This window comes from Lycium ferocissimum, chromosome 12 (assembly GCF_029784015.1).
Source record: "Lycium ferocissimum isolate CSIRO_LF1 chromosome 12, AGI_CSIRO_Lferr_CH_V1, whole genome shotgun sequence".
Lineage (NCBI taxonomy): Eukaryota > Viridiplantae > Streptophyta > Magnoliopsida > Solanales > Solanaceae > Lycium > Lycium ferocissimum.
Window position 1 is genome coordinate 50,551,952 of NC_081353.1, and position 17,061 is coordinate 50,569,012.

Genomic DNA, 17,061 nt, shown 5'->3' on the forward strand with positions numbered 1-17,061 from the left:
TTACAAATAATTACAACAAATAATTACAAATAAATACAGAAATTGCCACATAAAAGCACACAAAAAGAATAACCAAATTTAATTAACCTAAGTTGTTATGGTTTAGAACCTAATCCCCAGCGGAGTCGCCAAGCTGTTATACCCCATTTTAACCGGGTTAAGGTAGAGTACAACATATTGGTGATTCCTAATGTTTGCTTATTTTTTTAAGGAGTCGCCACCTAATTAATTTTAAGGTGAATTAGGGCACCTAATTATTAACTAAGGTAAAACTAACTAAACCTCCGTTAATAGTGCTTAAGTTTATGATTCTAGGTAAGGGTTCTATATTATCCTAAAGGGAAGGGGTTAGGCATCCTTTAGAATCCGTTAACTTACGGTTATCCGGCCAAACTTAGGTTAATTAATTAAGTTGCATATAAGTAATAGCTTTTAGTAAATTTGAACCTTGAATAAAATTATATCATGTGAATATTAAAAATGATTGCAAAAAAATCTAGATTTACAGGAAATAACAAAATTATAAGTAATAGTTTTCCTTTTATTATTCTTTTATTAACTCAAACTTGATTAGGAAATATGATTAAATCGAATTTCAAAACAACATTTAAATATATATTTTGCATGTACGGTATTTCAAATCTCTAAGATGATGAAGAAACAAAAAGTAATCCTTTAAAAAACACATGTTCTCGTTATTGAAAATCAATGATTCTAGTAAAGATAAATATTATAAATAACTTAAATAAGTTCAAAATAAACACTACAGATAACGTGAATAATTTAGGATAAATATTATAGATAATGTGAATGATTTTAATATAAAAAAAATGAAACTCGGGGACAATTGATTTTATTTCTTTTTAAATTATCTACCCATCACTACAAACTAAATCCCACTAATTGCTAAAATTCATCTAAATTAAGAAAACAAAAACAAGATAAAGGGTTAGTGGCGTGATACAAATTAAAGGCACAAAATAAAAAATAAAAAGAGGCAAGTAAAAAATGGGAACCCATTTTTAAGTATCTAATCAACGAAAAGTTAAGCATTGAAATATAAATTATAAAACAAATGAATCGGTCCATTTTATAAATTGCGTATATTCAAATATATTAACACGAGAGAGATTGCGTTGGGCTTTTAGCCCAACACCGAATGCAATGGGAGAACGAGTCTCTCGGACTCGCTAAACGCGGTGGTCGTGCATAAAAAATTTAGTATGAACCTAGATAATTAATAATGCAAGATTCATAACTCAAAGGAAGAAATCTCAAATACTATCACATTTGAAAGAAAATTAATTTTATTACGGCATAAAAGGCAAACAAAATGAAAAATGAAGGACACGAAAAAAATATAGACTAAACATTTCACACATCGGCCCGGAAATAAAGATTGAATCGAGGCATTTTGTAAACATTTCGACGTGCATGGCTAAAAATGCCGCCGATTCGTGACAAAACTTAGTTACAAATATGAAGGTAAACGATATATAAAATTTAGAATCCTATTTATCTAAAACTAAACAAAGCAGGATAGGACATTCTTCATATTAACAAGGCAAACAAATGATTACATCCAAAGACTTGGTCTAAACATATTAAATCAAACAACAAATTTTCGGACGAAGATGGAACTTAAACTACTTACTTAGATGAAACAAATAAAGTGTCACGGGGCAAGTATATATTTATGACATACAAAATTATTTGACATAAATTTGTAATGATAACGAAGGAACATGTTTGATCATGCAAAACCAATATCAATGCATAAATGAATTCGAGACTTGTACATGCTATAAATCAAATAAAGGGCAAAGGATAGGAATGATCATTATATATTACCAACACACTTAACTTATTTAAATGATCATAATGATTCCTTTTCAAATGACTATTTTAATATTCGTATCCCATCTCGTTAAATTTGCTAATCCTATTTAAATGGACAACCAAACCTTCATATTAAAACATAACAATGCTTTATCATACACGACAAAAATGACTTTACGAAGGCGAAATTTAACGAGATCTAACATTTAGTAACATTTATTCAATTGTTTTAAAAATCTACGGAAAACACTTGTGATTAGACTACATGAGTTGTTTAAGAGTATGAACAGCTCATAACAAGGAATACTTAGGACTATGATTTTAGAATCAAACTCAAATCAAATGATGTATAACGACATGATAAATACTAGATTACTAACTAAGTACAACTTGGACGAACAAAACAATGATGAAAACAATACACTACACAACATGCTTGAAACTAACGTAATGAATATAACTAATCGGATGCCAATTTACACACTAAGCATATATTCGACGACGATTGAAAGCTACCATAATAACATCGTTCACATGTTTAAACGGGCATGAAATAATTATAAATTCAAGACATCTAAAGAGAAGATTCGCGGACTTAACCACACAAACACATTCTACGAGACTAACAAATACAAACTAATAGGTAAACTAACTAAACGACATGCTTGAATCAATTTACGCAAAAAAACCGACAAAACAAAGATAATAAAATAAAATGCGAAATAATTTAAATAAAGGGAATGGAGGATTACACCCGGGTGCAGCGAAGTGGGGCGAAGTCTCGATATCCTCGAAAAAAACCACCAAATTCGAACTTGCGTGCTCGGATAACTAGTATTTTAAAAACAAAGGATTTGAGCGATTAAAACTTGATTTAATGTTTGACTCGAAGTTTTGTTTATGAATTTTGTAAACTAAAAAGACTCTTTTCTTAAGGAAGGGTTTTTAGGCGATTCGAAAAACTTTTTCCTCAAAAAGTAATGCCTTTCAATGAAAAAACTATTCTTTCACAATGACCAATAGGATGTATTTTAGGGATTCTCTCGGGCTTTTGGGTTGAAATTTGGGCGGGTTTTCTTGGTCAAAACCCGCTTTTTTTTTCAAATCAACATTGGCTTTCTCATTATGGAAAAACCCAAAAGAGAAGAACCCATTAAACATTGGTACTTGCAAAACGAAAACAAATGGCTGATAAAGAGAAAAAATTTGAACTCACAACTCGACAAAACCATTAAAAAGTTTCGGATCGGAGGGGAGGATGAGAAAAAAACAAAGGATATGAAAAGCCTCGACTCGACGATTGAAAACAACGATGGACGAGGTCATTAAGTTCTTTTCCTCAAATGGCCACGCATAACCTGTAGAATCGAAAGACGCTCGCGATTTGCTATTTTAACGTTGAAGAGAGAGAGGGAGGAGGGAAAGGGACAGGACGAACCGAATCTTTTACTCTAAAAAAGGAACGGTCAAATTTCGTCCATGGCAAAGTGTTAAGGGATGGTGGACTTAGTCGGAATGGAAGGAAAGGAGAGAGAGAGAAGAGAGAGAGGATGGGGCGGGAGAGAGAGAGAGAGGAAGGAGAGAGGGGGGGGGGTGGTGCGGCGCTAGGGAGAAAAAAAAAATGAAAACCTAAGGGTTTTCATCCATTTTTAAAAATGACGAAATGGGGGTCGGGTCGATTTTCTTTTACTAAATGTTGGGTTGGTCATATTGAAAATGTTTTAAGTTATGGTGGGATGAAAATAATGGGTTGCTGATTTGGGCTTTGATTATTTTAAAATATTGGGTGATGAAAGAAATTTGTTTGGCTTCTAAATTTAAATAAGAGACCCATTTTTAAATTAATTATATGCTAACATGTGCTAAAATATTATCTTATATAAAAGTATGTATTTATTAGTACTCAGATAAAATAAAATAAAAAATGATGTCGTAATAGCCGTGCAAATATATTTAAAATCCAATGGTAAATAAACACTAATTTGTAATTTTGCAAAAAATAAATGCGAAGCATGTGCATAGGATGGTAAAAATGCTGAAACGATTATAACGTGAATTATAATAATACTGGTAATAATAATAATAATAAATATAATAATAATAATAATAGTAGCAATAAGGATAAAAATAATGACCGCTAGTGACTGCAATGGAATAGTGAAACGTGGGTAGAAAATTCAATAGTTATAGTAAAAATATGAAGAATCATTTCTTAAATTGCCAAAAATACTATAAATGTAAATAAATATTTATGGAAGGCGGGACAAAATTGGGTGTCAACAACTTGACAATATTTATCTTAGAAGGCGTAGCAAGGTCCTGCTGCAAAGTTCATATTTTCCTGTTTTACCAACTGTTCACTTTCTGCATTTTCTCTCTCCTCTCTTTTTACAACGGTAATTAGCTCCCCTCCCCTCCCCTCCCCTCCCCACCCAACCCCCACGCACCCACCCCACCCCCGGCCGGACCACCCCCCCCCCGACCGACGGCCACCGTGTGCGGTTCCGGCCGGCCAGATCTCTCTCTCTCTCCTCTGTTCTCTCTCTCTCTCTCTCTCTCCTTCTTCCTTTCCTTTTTTCTCTTTTTCTCTTTTACACTGTGACCGGAAACCCTCCACCAGTAGGTTTTAGGCGGTTTACACAGTAATCGAGCTTCCCCGTGATCCGGCCCGGTGAACGATGATTCGGCAGGGTGAAGCCGTATTTGGTGAACGGTATTTTTCGGCGGAGAACGTATTTCGACGGCAAATCGCAGATTCTCGGTGGTGAGCAGGTTTTACTTACTTGGAGTTGGTACCTCCAATAGCCCATTTCGTCGTTAGACTTATAAATTTTATGCTCCGCCTAATTGAATACCTATTCCTCGCTATAGACTATTACTAACTTGTGCTCTATTATTGATCCTTCGTGTGTCCTAGATTATCCTTTCACTACGTATACTTGCTTTGTCTTTGGTGAGGATGGTAGACTAGGTCATGTTCTCGGTTGGGATCGGGGACTAGGGTTGGGGGCTAAGGGGGTTGAGGAGCCTCTAGATTGAGAGTAGGGTCTTGGAATATTGGGACTTTATCGGGAAAGTCCATAGAGTTAGTTAAGATTCTTAAAAAGAGGAGGATTAATATAGCTTGTGTCCAAGAGACTAAATGGGTAGGACTAGCGAAAGGGATGTGGACGGGTACAAGCTTTGGTTCTCGGGCAAATCAAGGTATAGGAATGGGGTAGGGATCTTAGTAGATAGTGAGCTTAGAGATCAGGTGGTAGAAGTTAGGAGGATTAACGACAGGATGATGGCGATTAAGTTAGTCGTTGGAGGGTTCACCTTGAACATTATTAGTGCCTACACGCCACAAGTGGGTTTAGACGAGGAGGTAAAAAGGCGCTTTTGGGAGGACTTGGACGAAGTGGTGGCAAGTATGCCGCCTGCGAGAAGCTATTCATAAGGAGGAGATTTCAATGGGCACATTGGTGCGTTTCGAGGGGTTATGACGAGGTGCATGGAAGATTTGGCTTCGGGGACGGGAATGGTGGAGAGTCTCACTCTGGATTTCGCAAAAGCTTTTTGTTTGGTGGTAGCCAACTCGAGTTCCTTGAAGAAGGAGGAGCACTTGGTAACCTTTCGTAGCTCAGTGGCTGCGACGCAAATAGACTTCTTGCTCCTTAGAAAAGATGATAAAGGCCTCTGTAAGGACTGCAAGGTCATACCGAGTGAGAATCTTACGACCCAACATAAACTATTGGTGATGAATTTGGAGATAAGAAAGAAGAAGAAGAAGAAGAAGAAGGTTGTGGATGACCGAGCGAGGATTAGGTGGGGGAGTTTGACTCCGTCTAGTGCCCTAGAGATGGGAGAGAAGTTGATGGCTATGGGAGCGTGGGATAGTAAGGGGGATGCGAGCAGTATGTGGGATAGGACGGCCAGCTGCATTCGGGAAGCAGCTAGAGAGGTATTGGGGGTCTCACGAGGCCGCCGTGGTGGGCACGCGGGGATTGGTGGTGGAATGGAGAAGTCGAGGAAGGTAGAAGCAAAGAAGCGACATATATGAAGGCTGGTAGATAGCAAGGATGATGAGAGAAGCGGACGAACGGGGAAAAGTATAAGATGGCGAGAAAGGAGGCGAAGTTAGCGTGTGGACTAAAACAACGACCTTTGAACGCCTTTATGCGAACTAGAGGGACGAGAGGTGGGGATAAGAAGTTATTTAAGCTCGCCAAGGCGGAGAGAGAGAGAGAAGGCACGCGACTTGGATCATGTGAAGTGCATCAAGGACGAGGATGGCCAAGTGTTGGTACGAGCCCGCATTAGACAGAGATGGCAGTCATACTTTCATGAACTCTTGAACAAAGGAGCGGACAGAGACATTGTGTTGGGAGACTTGGAGCACTCTGATAGGCGTCGCGACTTTGGTTATTGTAGGAGTATAAAGGTTGAGGAGGTTAAGGGAGCATTTCGTAGGATGCGGGGGAAAACGGCCGAACTTTGACGAGATTCTGGAGAATTTTGGAAGAATGTGGCGAGGTAGGCTTGGAGTAGCTGGAAATTTGGATTGTTTAATGTCATTTTCAAAACGAGCGAAGATGGAATAATGGAGATGGAGTACAATGATTCCAGGTGTACAAGAACAAGGAGACATTCAAAGCCGCAAACAACTATAGAGGTATCAAGTTGCTAAGTCACACTATGAAAGTGTGGAAAAGGTGGTGGAAATGAGGGTGAGAGAGAGGTGTGTCTATTTCGAGGAGAACCGATTTGGATTCATCGGGGCGCTCGACTACGAAGCCATCCATATTGCAAGGAGATTGGTGGGCAAGTATAGGGGAGCGGAAGAGGGACTTGCACATGGTATTCATTGACCTAGAAAAGGCCTACGACAAGGTGCCAAGAGAGGTCCTATGGAGATGCTTGGAGGCTAAAGGTGTACCTATGGTGTACATTAGAGCGATAAAGGACATGTATGATGGAGCTAAGACCAGGGTAAGGACGGTAGGAGGAGACTCGGAGCACTTCCCTGTTCTGATGGGGTTGCATCAGGGATCAGCTCTTAGCCCGTTTCTATTCGCCTTGGTGATGGATGAATTGACGCGACAAATACAAGGTGAGGTGCCTTGGTGTATGTTGTTCGCAGATGACATAGTCCTGATTGACGAGACTCGCAACGGAGTTAACGATAGTTTGGAGGTGGAGACAAACGTTGGAGTCTAAAGGATTTAAATTGAGTAGGACCAAGACAGAATACGTGGAGTGCAAGTTCAGTGGCCTACCGCGTGAGGTTGATGAGGAAGTGAGGCTTGGTACCCAGGCCATTCAAAAGGAAGTTTCAAGTATCTTGGGTCTATTATACGGGAGATGGGGATATCGACGACGATGTTTCACATCGTATTGGTGCGGGGAGTGGATGAAATGGAGACTCGCCTCAGTCTTTGTGTGATAAGAAAGTGCCTCCAAAACTTAAAGGCAAGTTCTACAAAGTGGTGGTTAGACCGAGGCTTTATTGTACGGAGCGAGTGTTGGCCGATCAAGAAATGTCACATTCGAGAAGATGAAAGTCGCGGAAATGCGAATGTTGCGGTGGATGTGTGGACACACTAGGAGGGATAGAATTAGGAATGAAGATATCCGAGACAAGGTGGGAGTGGCATCGGTGGAGGACAAGATGCGGGAAGCGAGGCTGAGATGGTTTGGGCATGTGAAGATGAGAGACACAGATGCTCGTGCGGAGGTGTGAGAGGTTGGCTATGAATGGTTTCAGGAGAGGTAAAGGGAGGCCGAAGAAGAATTGGGGAGAGGTGATTAGGCGGGGATATGGCACGGTTTCACTCACCGAGGACATGACCTTAGATAGGAGGTTGTGGAGGACTCGGATTAGGATAGAAGGCTAGGTGGCGTACCCTTTCACCATAGTAGTTGCAGTTTTGCTCACTTGTCTATTGCCTTTTGGTTTATGCATTTGTTTGCTGATTATATTTGTTGGGACGTTGAACTTTGATTATTTTATTTATTTATTTTTTATTTTTTTTGAAACTGGTAACTTTTCTTTGATTATTTTATTTATCTTTAGTATTCAATGCTTCTTACTTTCTGGATGGTTCTACCATGACTTTCTCGCTTTTGGTATTCGTGTTATCATATTGCTTTCGATATGCTTGGTACCTATCCGACCTTTTGTCTTGTTTTCCTCTTGTCTTCCTCTCTTCTCCTCTCTTGAGCCGAGGGTCTCTCGGAAGTACCGCCCTACCTTTCGAGGTGGGGGTTAGGTCTCGCGTACATTCCCTCTCCCCCTGCAGGACCACATGGTGGGACTTTACTGGGCTTGTTGTTGTTGTTGTATTGATAGGTACTATCATGACTATTTCCAAAGATCGCGTTAAACCATCTCCAACACCTGACAGTTGGAAGCTTAACGAGATATTTACTGCTGGCATTGTGATTGGCACTTATCTTGCCTTAGTTACTGTCTTGTTTTACTGGCTCGTAGACAGCACCGTATTCTTTCAGTTACCATTATTCTTAGTTTTGTCGCTTAGTAAACTTCAATTGCTTCATGTTTAAAACATAAGAGAACCACAAAGACGGAAAATCACATTCAAACTGAAAGTCCTAACTTTAGTTTCTCATCGTCTTTCACTATTGATTACCTGTCGACTCACTTCCATGTAAAATCTCTAAGTGGAAGCACTGAAGAAATCTCAGCAGCCATATATCTGCTAGTCAGTATTATCAGCCAGGCGCTAATATTTGTGACCCACACTCAGAGTTGGTCATTTATAGAGAGACCAGGAGCTCTTTTGATGTTTGGATTTGTGTTGGCCCAACTGGTAAGGCATACCAAATTCATAAATCTCAACTCCATTCATTATTTATGAGTTTCAACATGTTCTTTTACTTTTTTTCTCTTTTTCCGTCGTTATTGTACAGGTTGCTACCTTGATATCTGTTTGTGCACATATTGAATTCGCGTCAATTAGTGGCATAGGTTGGGGATGGGCGGGTGTCATATGGTTATATAGTCTTATTTCCTATATTCCCTTAGATATAATCAAATTAGTTGTTCATTATGTTCTGACTGGAGAAGCCTGGAACCTACTTTTCGATAAGAAGGTCAGCATATTTTTTCTTGCATTTCATGGTCATTTCACTCAAAGACTAAGATCATTTCTTAGTTGCCAGAATTCACTTCTCTTTTTATGGTTTGGATAGAATGCTTTTACATGTAAAAAGGACTATGGAAAGGAAGACAGAGAGGCTAAGTGGGTACTTTCTCAGAGAACTCTACAAGATTTAGTATCAATAGAGTTTGAACCTAAAAGCAGAAGATCTTCTATTATTGCTGAACAAGCTATGCGTCGAGCAAAATTAATCAGGTCTCCTATATACATTTACTCGCACCTAGTGTTTATACCAAACTAATAAATGCAAGACGTGGCACTTATCACTCAACCATTGTCAAATACTATATATTGTTACTTGGGATAATTTCCTTTTTTGGGCCGGCCTAAAAATATTTTGTGTATTAAGTATAACTATGCATATTATATACATAAATACACACATCATATACATAATCAGTGTATATGTTTTACATATTTTGGCTAGCCCCAGTAATTAATTTCGGCCGACGGGCCAAAAATGAAAAAATTCCTTGTTACTTTAGTTGTTAACGGCTAAGTTATATTGCTTGGTTTGGTATGAACACCAATTGCAGGTAAGTATTTACCTTACCTCTGCTTGGGACATTTTTCTTTCAAACTGACAGTTCAATGCACTGCTTGACTTATTTCTACATGTATATAAATCTTTTGTAGGCTTAGTGAGTTGCATACTTTGAGTGGTCATGTAGAATCAGTATCAAAACTGAAGGATCTGGACATTAACAAAATTCAAACGGCTCATATAGTTTGAATGACCAACAAATCCGTTCTCCTCCGATGATAACAAATTAACTTGTCCCTTGATGCTGTCTTGAGAGTAAATTTTATTTCATGCGTTCCCCGACACATGCCAAGAGAAAGAATGCCCTTTCTTTCTTGCTTATTTCTTTTTTCTTCTGCTCAAATAGATAAAGAACATCATTAACTGTAACTTTTCCTTCAATATTAATTAGAAAACTATAATTGACTAATCATGTAGACAAAGAACATCATTAACTGTCAAATATCGAAAAGGGAATGCTGATATATGGATGTAAACCATTTAAAATATTGAATTTGTTTCCGGATAAAGATTTGTAGAATAGAAGATCAGTACAATTCATTTTCATTATCAAACAAATCTAACGAGCAATCTCTGAAATTAGATTTATTAATAGGCACACAAGACAAATCCAGTCTACAACACCTAAATTTGATGTGTAAACAGATAACTTTATTCAAGACACAAAAAGCTCTAACAAAATTCTTTTTTTGAGAAGTAAATGCTAAAAAGAGACCTTCAAAAATCAACAACAGTTGATACAAATGCTGCATAACCCTCATAACAGATCACTTGATCAATGCATGCCAATCAAACCTTTCCAAAAAGATGACATCTGAATACTTCTCTCCCTTCCAAGTCTTACAGAGTTGACATAATCAACTGGACTGTGAGCAGAAATGCCTGGAAAAACGAGCCCTACCATCCGAAGAAGTACTGATTCCCAACTCTCCTTATACTCAGTTCCGTATATGTAACCCATAGTGAAACTTCTAATAAACTCCCAACCAGCATTCAGATATACTGGTAACACGAATCGCAGCCCAAAAAAGTTCCTGTTTGGTTCTTCGTCTACTTTCTATGAGACAAGAAGGAAATACAATCACATCAATATTCAGAAAAGAACAATAAAAGGATACCTGCAAACAGAGGGGGAATTAGGAGTTTTAGTTTATAGGTTCTGCATCATAGTTTAAAATGCTAAGGGATAATCACATTTTTGGACCGCTCAAAAAATAATAACCATAAAATGTATAGGTTTTGTATATCAAGTATAAATATACATATAATATACATATTGAATACATAGAATATATGTATACTATACATATAATATACATAATCAGTATATAGGTTTTGTATATTTTGGCTAGCACCCATAATTATTTTGGCCGACAGGCCACAAATGCAAAAAGCTCTTTTGTTTATTGGGTTCTCAATAGATTATCTGTACATATTAAATAAAACATTTAACACAAATACAAAGTTTGAGCCGATGTTATTAGATTCTGGTGAACCCGTAACTACAACACTGGCTCCGCCTCTGATTGCAAAACAAAAGCGCATTGATGTTTACCTGCTCAATGTATAAGCTGTTGTAGTACAAGCAAATACCGAAATGCTTATAGAGGAAAGTTTTATCATCATAAGGTAACCTCGGGACAAGATCATTGCTATAAACAACTCTGAAGTACTTAGGCACCGGATGTTCCAAATGTGCTTCCATGAACTTCCCTAACTGCCTATTCCCGATCCTAGGTTGTCCATACGTGTATACACCTGATAATTTTTTCATGACATCCGTTTCCTCTTGCATCACTAGCATCGTTGGAAATAGTATAGCCAATGCTCCTCCTAAGCTATGTCCTGTAACGACAAATTTTGCATTCTCATGCTCCTTTAGTAAACTTTTGAGTTTGTTTCTAACAGTATGGTAAGCAGTCCTCTCTGCTGGCTGTTCCGAATTGATATATTTTGTGTTTTTAACGAAGAGTTGTTCATGAAACGTCGACGTATTTTCTCTGTTTCCTAAACCTAAGGCCTCCAAAAATCCCATGTGTACTTTTCCCAATTTCGGAATCTCATACCAAGAGTAGTCAAAATCAGTGATCCAATCATCAGCATCAAATGGCTCAGTACCCCTGAAGCTGATCAAAATCAAGTTCGCATCTTTTGGCTTATCGCATAATATAAAAAGTTGGGTCGAACTCTCCTTCTCGTAATCTGCCCCAATAAACACATATTTAAGAAAGAAAATATTCATACAATCAGAAAAGGCAAAGAGCAAGGTGATAACTCTTTTGAAAATCAAGGATATAAGTTGACTTCTCACCATTCCAGCAGTTGTAAAAATCCACGAAATGCATCTGTTTTGGGAAAGAATTCGTGAAAACATAAATGTCACTAACAAATGATAAGAAAACACTTATAAAGAAGCAGAAGTATATATACCTTCCAGTGATGATTTACAACGTCCTTAACAACGTTTTCATTCTCATAGGCCAACTTTGAAGACATCATGCATAGGTCCATAAGAGCTCTATGTCCCATTCCCAGTTGCATATTTTTATCCCCGAAATCAGGTCGAGAGATTTCCTTGGTTAATATTTCATTCTTGTATAAGTTTATTCTCCCATCAACATGGCCAATAGAACTTATGAAAGTTTCAGAGCCTCTCTGTGGTATCACCACCTTTCCTGTTTCCTTGCAACATTTTGCTCAGAATAAGATTGTTACAGATGAGACTAAATGGAGATTCCGATAACACTGGACACCACTATTTTCATAGCAGTCATCAATCAACATGCATATCATCATAGAGTTTGTTATAGTTTTTCAGTGCTGCTGTCACCTTTTCCAGAACTACAACTTTCAGCTATACTTTTATGAGATTATTTTCAGACATACTAATTCACACTCCCTCCGTATTTACTTGTCACGTTTCGCTTCTCGAGAATCAATTTGACTAATCTTCAAAGCTAAATTGAATTAGATTAATTTAATATTTTAAAACTAAAATTTAGATATTCGAAAACTATACGAAAAATACTATAAGTTGCAATTCTTCTCATATTAATATAATGAAAAAATACATCTTAAAATATTGATCAAAGTCCATGTAGTTTGACTCTCAAGAAGTGAAACGTGACAAGTAAAAGTGAACGGAAGAAGTATATGCAGGTAAATTTTGGATGTAGGGGTGTGAACTGGATTTCAATTTAATGAATTCAACCTTTACATTTTACTATTGAACCCACTGTACTTCTAAAATTATAGGTTCAATTTTTTTTTTTGTTCCTTCCTGAAATCTTAACAATTTTTTCACATATATTATATACATACTCTATGTGCTGTGAATTCAACCTTTACATTTTTACTATTGAACCCACTGTACTTCTAAAATTATAGGTTCAAAATTTGATCTTTTTTTCTTTTTGAAATCCTAATAATTTTTTGCAGGTAAAATTTGCATGTAGGGGTGTGACCTGGATTTAAAGACACTTAAAATTGGACGTCAGGGGAGTATTTTGTAACCATAAAAATATTTCAAACGCAACTAAAATCATAAATTTTAAAAGTTTTTTTTTAAAAAAAATCATACTCAATCAAACACCTTCACGTAAAATGAAAAGGAGGAGAAAGTTAGGTATTATTACCGTGCAACATATTGTAGAGTAAACCAAGAAAGCTGCCATTGAGAGAAAAGAGGTTGAGAAAAAACTCGAGAAAGTAGCCACTCCATTCCATTGGTTTCTCAAACACCTTTAATATTTTCCTCACTAATATGGACACAAATATGACCCATCGATGATCACCCACTTCGTCTTCACCATCATCGCCATCGCGCTGTAACTCAGCTTCTTCCTCAAAGAGAACCTCAGAATATTCGAGAAACTTAGCGCTGCTTTGTTTATCTCTGCGTACGAGGAAGCGTACGAGGTCCCATATTCCGCCATTTTCAGGCTTCACAATCAAGAACCGGACATTACTAGTGGCCATGTGTGGACAACACAAGTAGTTCAGTCGAGTTAAGTTTTTGACTGTTTGGAAGAAATTAATATTCTTGTAAGTGTAGAAGTTGATGATCAATGCATTTGTTAGGATAAGAAATGGTGAATTTATAGCACTAATAATTCGGGAAATGGATAGGTCAGCAGTCACGTGTATTAAAAGTATTGTATTACGTATTATTACATGGTGATGACAGATGATTGATTAAGTGAAATGGGAAATTGGAAGTACCGGATTGATATAGTGTCCTCCTTGGACCTTCCCGGGTAGACCTGGGTGTCGCCATCGAGCCGAGAGAGTCGAGTCCAATAGAGCTTACTACTCCCTCCGTTTCAATTTATGTGAACCCATTTGATTGGGCAGATTTTAATTTAAGAAAATATAGAAAACTTTTAAACTTGTGGTATTAAATGAGTCACATATATTTTATGTAGCTATAAATCATTGCATAAAGGTAAAGTGTTTCTAAATATAGAAAGAAGTTATTTTTTTTAGGCACGGACTAATTAGGAAATAGGTTCACATAAATTGAAATGGATGGAGTATTATATATCGAATTGAGTTGAGCTCGAGCCGAGCTCAACAAAGCTTCTCATGGTACTGAAAACTAGCAGAGTTTGAGCCGAGTCTAGTCGAACTTTGTTAAAATATATATAATCGAACTCGAGCCGAGCATGAGACGACTCTTTTATTTAGTTATATGCATAGTGCTACGCCATTAGAAAAAGTTTCATAATAAATTGGTTGATTAAGTAAAATATAAGCATTATTAATTTAAATCAATAAATGCATTCAAGAGTGACTAAATTACATGCATTATTAGTTTAAATTATAACTGAAATTCAAATGAGGTTGACTAAATTATAATAATAAATACGGAGTAATTATTAAATTGACATGTTATTAATTTAATTAAGCTTAGCGAATGACTTTTAATTTTGAAATAATCATTATGCGACTAAAACAAGCCAATTGAGCTGAGCCGGCTAAACCCGAGCTCTAACCAACTTATGCCGAGTCAAGCAATATTTTGATTGAATCGAGCCAAGTCTAACTGTGATTTGATTTTAACTGAGCCGAATCGAACCGAGCCTCTTGCCCAGGCATAGAAATATTTGATACTTTCTCCGTTTCTTTTTATACAATTCAAAATACTTGTCATTTTAAAAAATTAAGAAATAATTAATTAATTTTTTTATCTTCATTTTCTACTCGCTACCAGAAATTTGCTTTTTTCCAACTACCTTCCAAATGTTTGGTAGTCAGAAAAATGCGATTTTCTGGTAGTGACTCTAATAAATGTGGAGAAGAATTAAGGGCATGCAAAAGTCAAACATGGCAAATAAAAGAGACTAGAAGAAGTCACATTTTAAGATCGAATAAACAAGTGTCACGCGAAATCTAATAAAATATTTTTGGAACGATAATAAATACTATAATAAAAGAAAAATATATCGAAAGAGACATTTCCGACAAAAAGTTAGATGAAAAACCCTTATTGACGAGTCAAATCTTGATAGAACGTCCGTTAAAAGTTAATGATAATCTGATAGTGCATCAGCTACTTCTATATATTGCTAATTAACCACCGTCATCATGCACAACCAGCATCCACTATCACTGAACTCATCCATCACAATTACTAGTCTTTGTCACCAACAACGTCAATTAATCACTACTGACATCCACAATCACCATACTCTACTTCGCACAACCACCGCAATCAGTCACACCATCCTAAATTGACACTCACATCCTCCACGATCAGTCAAAACCATCCCAAATCGACACCCACAACCACCACCCTTATCCATCACAATCACCAGGCTATCTCCTATCAACAACCATAACCACTATTGCTATCTATGACCATCTCCAATCGACAACCACAACCACCATTGTTATGTGAACATCACCAACTGTCATATTATTTTTTTAAAAATCTTTTGCTAATAAAGTAAATAGATTAATTTAATATTTTATTAAATTTATATTTATTAATTTTTAAATAAAGATGACTTTTATATATTTATATATATATATACTGAGAAAATAAACAGTCTAAATAATTTAATATGCAAATATTAATACAATATTTTAATATATATATATATATATCTTCAAATTCAGACAAAACAAATTAGGTTTAAGTACGTTTGTCGGAGTCAAAATATTTGCCAGTAAAATATTTTCTAATACAGAGAGCAATCAGACAATCCTAGGTAGGACGGAAACAGTGCTGACAGCTGTGCACCATATGTCTATTGAGAAGGAATATTTTGGGATTTGCGCTGACGGTTCCAACCCATGAAAGAATGTTGGGCTTACGTGGATATTGGCCATTACGTGAAAATAATATTATTGTTTTGATACGTTGGGAAGTGAATTAGATGACCGGTTTTTTTAGATAAAAGAATGAGTGGAAGGAAAGAAAGTAATTCTGTTAAAATTATTTGGGATATTTAGGCCTAGCCCATACGTTCCGTTAAGCCATCTTTTCTGTTATTTAGTGTCTTTCTTTCCTTCTTTTCTTAGCTTGTTTTGGCTGGACAATGTGAGCTAGATCCTAAGGCAGGAGCGATTTCAACAGAATCAACGCTTCTGTTTCTACGAATGAGCTTATTGTTGGGGTCGAAACAATCGGGGCATCATACGAAGGCTAATAATTGCAAATCTTGAACGACGATAAATAAAACGACATAGAAAACTATATTAAAAAGGCATAATATCTTAATATGGTTCGGTCAATTGGACTACATATGAGAAAACTGATATAAAAGAAAGCATAAAACTATTAGAAATAATCTCCCCTAAACAAGATTCTTTAACCCTAAGGGACTACATTATGGACGCTATTATGTTTTAGTTGTGGGAATGATGTCTTCAATTCATAAACGTCAAAAACTTTTCCTCCAAGACAAGGAATAGCCAAATATGGAAGATAATTATATTTCCCTTTTAGGAAAAGTAAAAGCAATTATGGTAATACGTACTTTGACTTTCCTTCAACATAAAAGTAAGAAAAAAAAACTCAAATATGGTAAGAAAATAAGAGAAAAACCCTAATAAATCTCCCCTTGACCTGAATTTCTGGCAAAATAATCTTCATCCTCCTTCTTCACATAATTTTCATCACTGCTGCTTATCATGGTTAAACATAAGATTAAAAAAATTAGTTAAAATTTGATTTAAAAAATATTTTGCTTTATTTTTAAAGATGCAACAATTGGAATGTTGAAACCATGACTGAAAATTCATCTCCACATGTAGTAGTCCGGAGTTTCTTCTTCTTATTTGATAAAGAATCTTCAATATCGTTAATAGGCTATAGCTTGATATGAATCTGCGTTGAACCTATCTTCAACCTCGTTGAATCATTGGTGAACCATTGGCTCTGATACCAATTGTTGGGATCGAAATAATCATGGCGGCATGCGGAAGCTAATAATTACAAACCTTAAACGACGATAAATAAGACGACAAAAAAACTATATTAAAAAGGCATAATATCTTAATATGGTTTGG

At 36.5% G+C, this 17,061-nt stretch overlaps 2 protein-coding genes across 2 annotated transcripts in view; one reads left to right on the forward strand and one right to left on the reverse strand.

The window, feature by feature from the left end:
* LOC132039423 (ATPase 10, plasma membrane-type-like) overlaps window positions 1-9,735 on the forward strand; it is a 33,000-nt gene extending 23,265 nt beyond the window's left edge. Inside the window, exons 6-10 of the mRNA XM_059429906.1 lie at window positions 8,171-8,328; window positions 8,475-8,651; window positions 8,752-8,934; window positions 9,034-9,197; window positions 9,639-9,735. Coding sequence (XP_059285889.1) covers window positions 8,171-8,328; window positions 8,475-8,651; window positions 8,752-8,934; window positions 9,034-9,197; window positions 9,639-9,735 — 779 coding nt within the window. The remainder of the gene's footprint in view (window positions 1-8,170; window positions 8,329-8,474; window positions 8,652-8,751; window positions 8,935-9,033; window positions 9,198-9,638) is intronic.
* A 365-nt stretch (window positions 9,736-10,100) lies between these two features.
* On the reverse strand, window positions 10,101-13,724 carry LOC132040856 (triacylglycerol lipase OBL1). Its single transcript, XM_059431543.1, has 5 exons — window positions 13,182-13,724; window positions 11,977-12,221; window positions 11,858-11,891; window positions 11,102-11,748; window positions 10,101-10,603 (listed from the first exon to the last, which is right to left on the reverse strand). The coding sequence occupies exons 1-5, from the start codon at window positions 13,522-13,524 to the stop codon at window positions 10,322-10,324; spliced, it is 1,551 nt and encodes a 516-aa protein (XP_059287526.1). The 5' UTR covers window positions 13,525-13,724; the 3' UTR covers window positions 10,101-10,321.
* Between the last annotated feature and the right edge of the window lie 3,337 nt (window positions 13,725-17,061).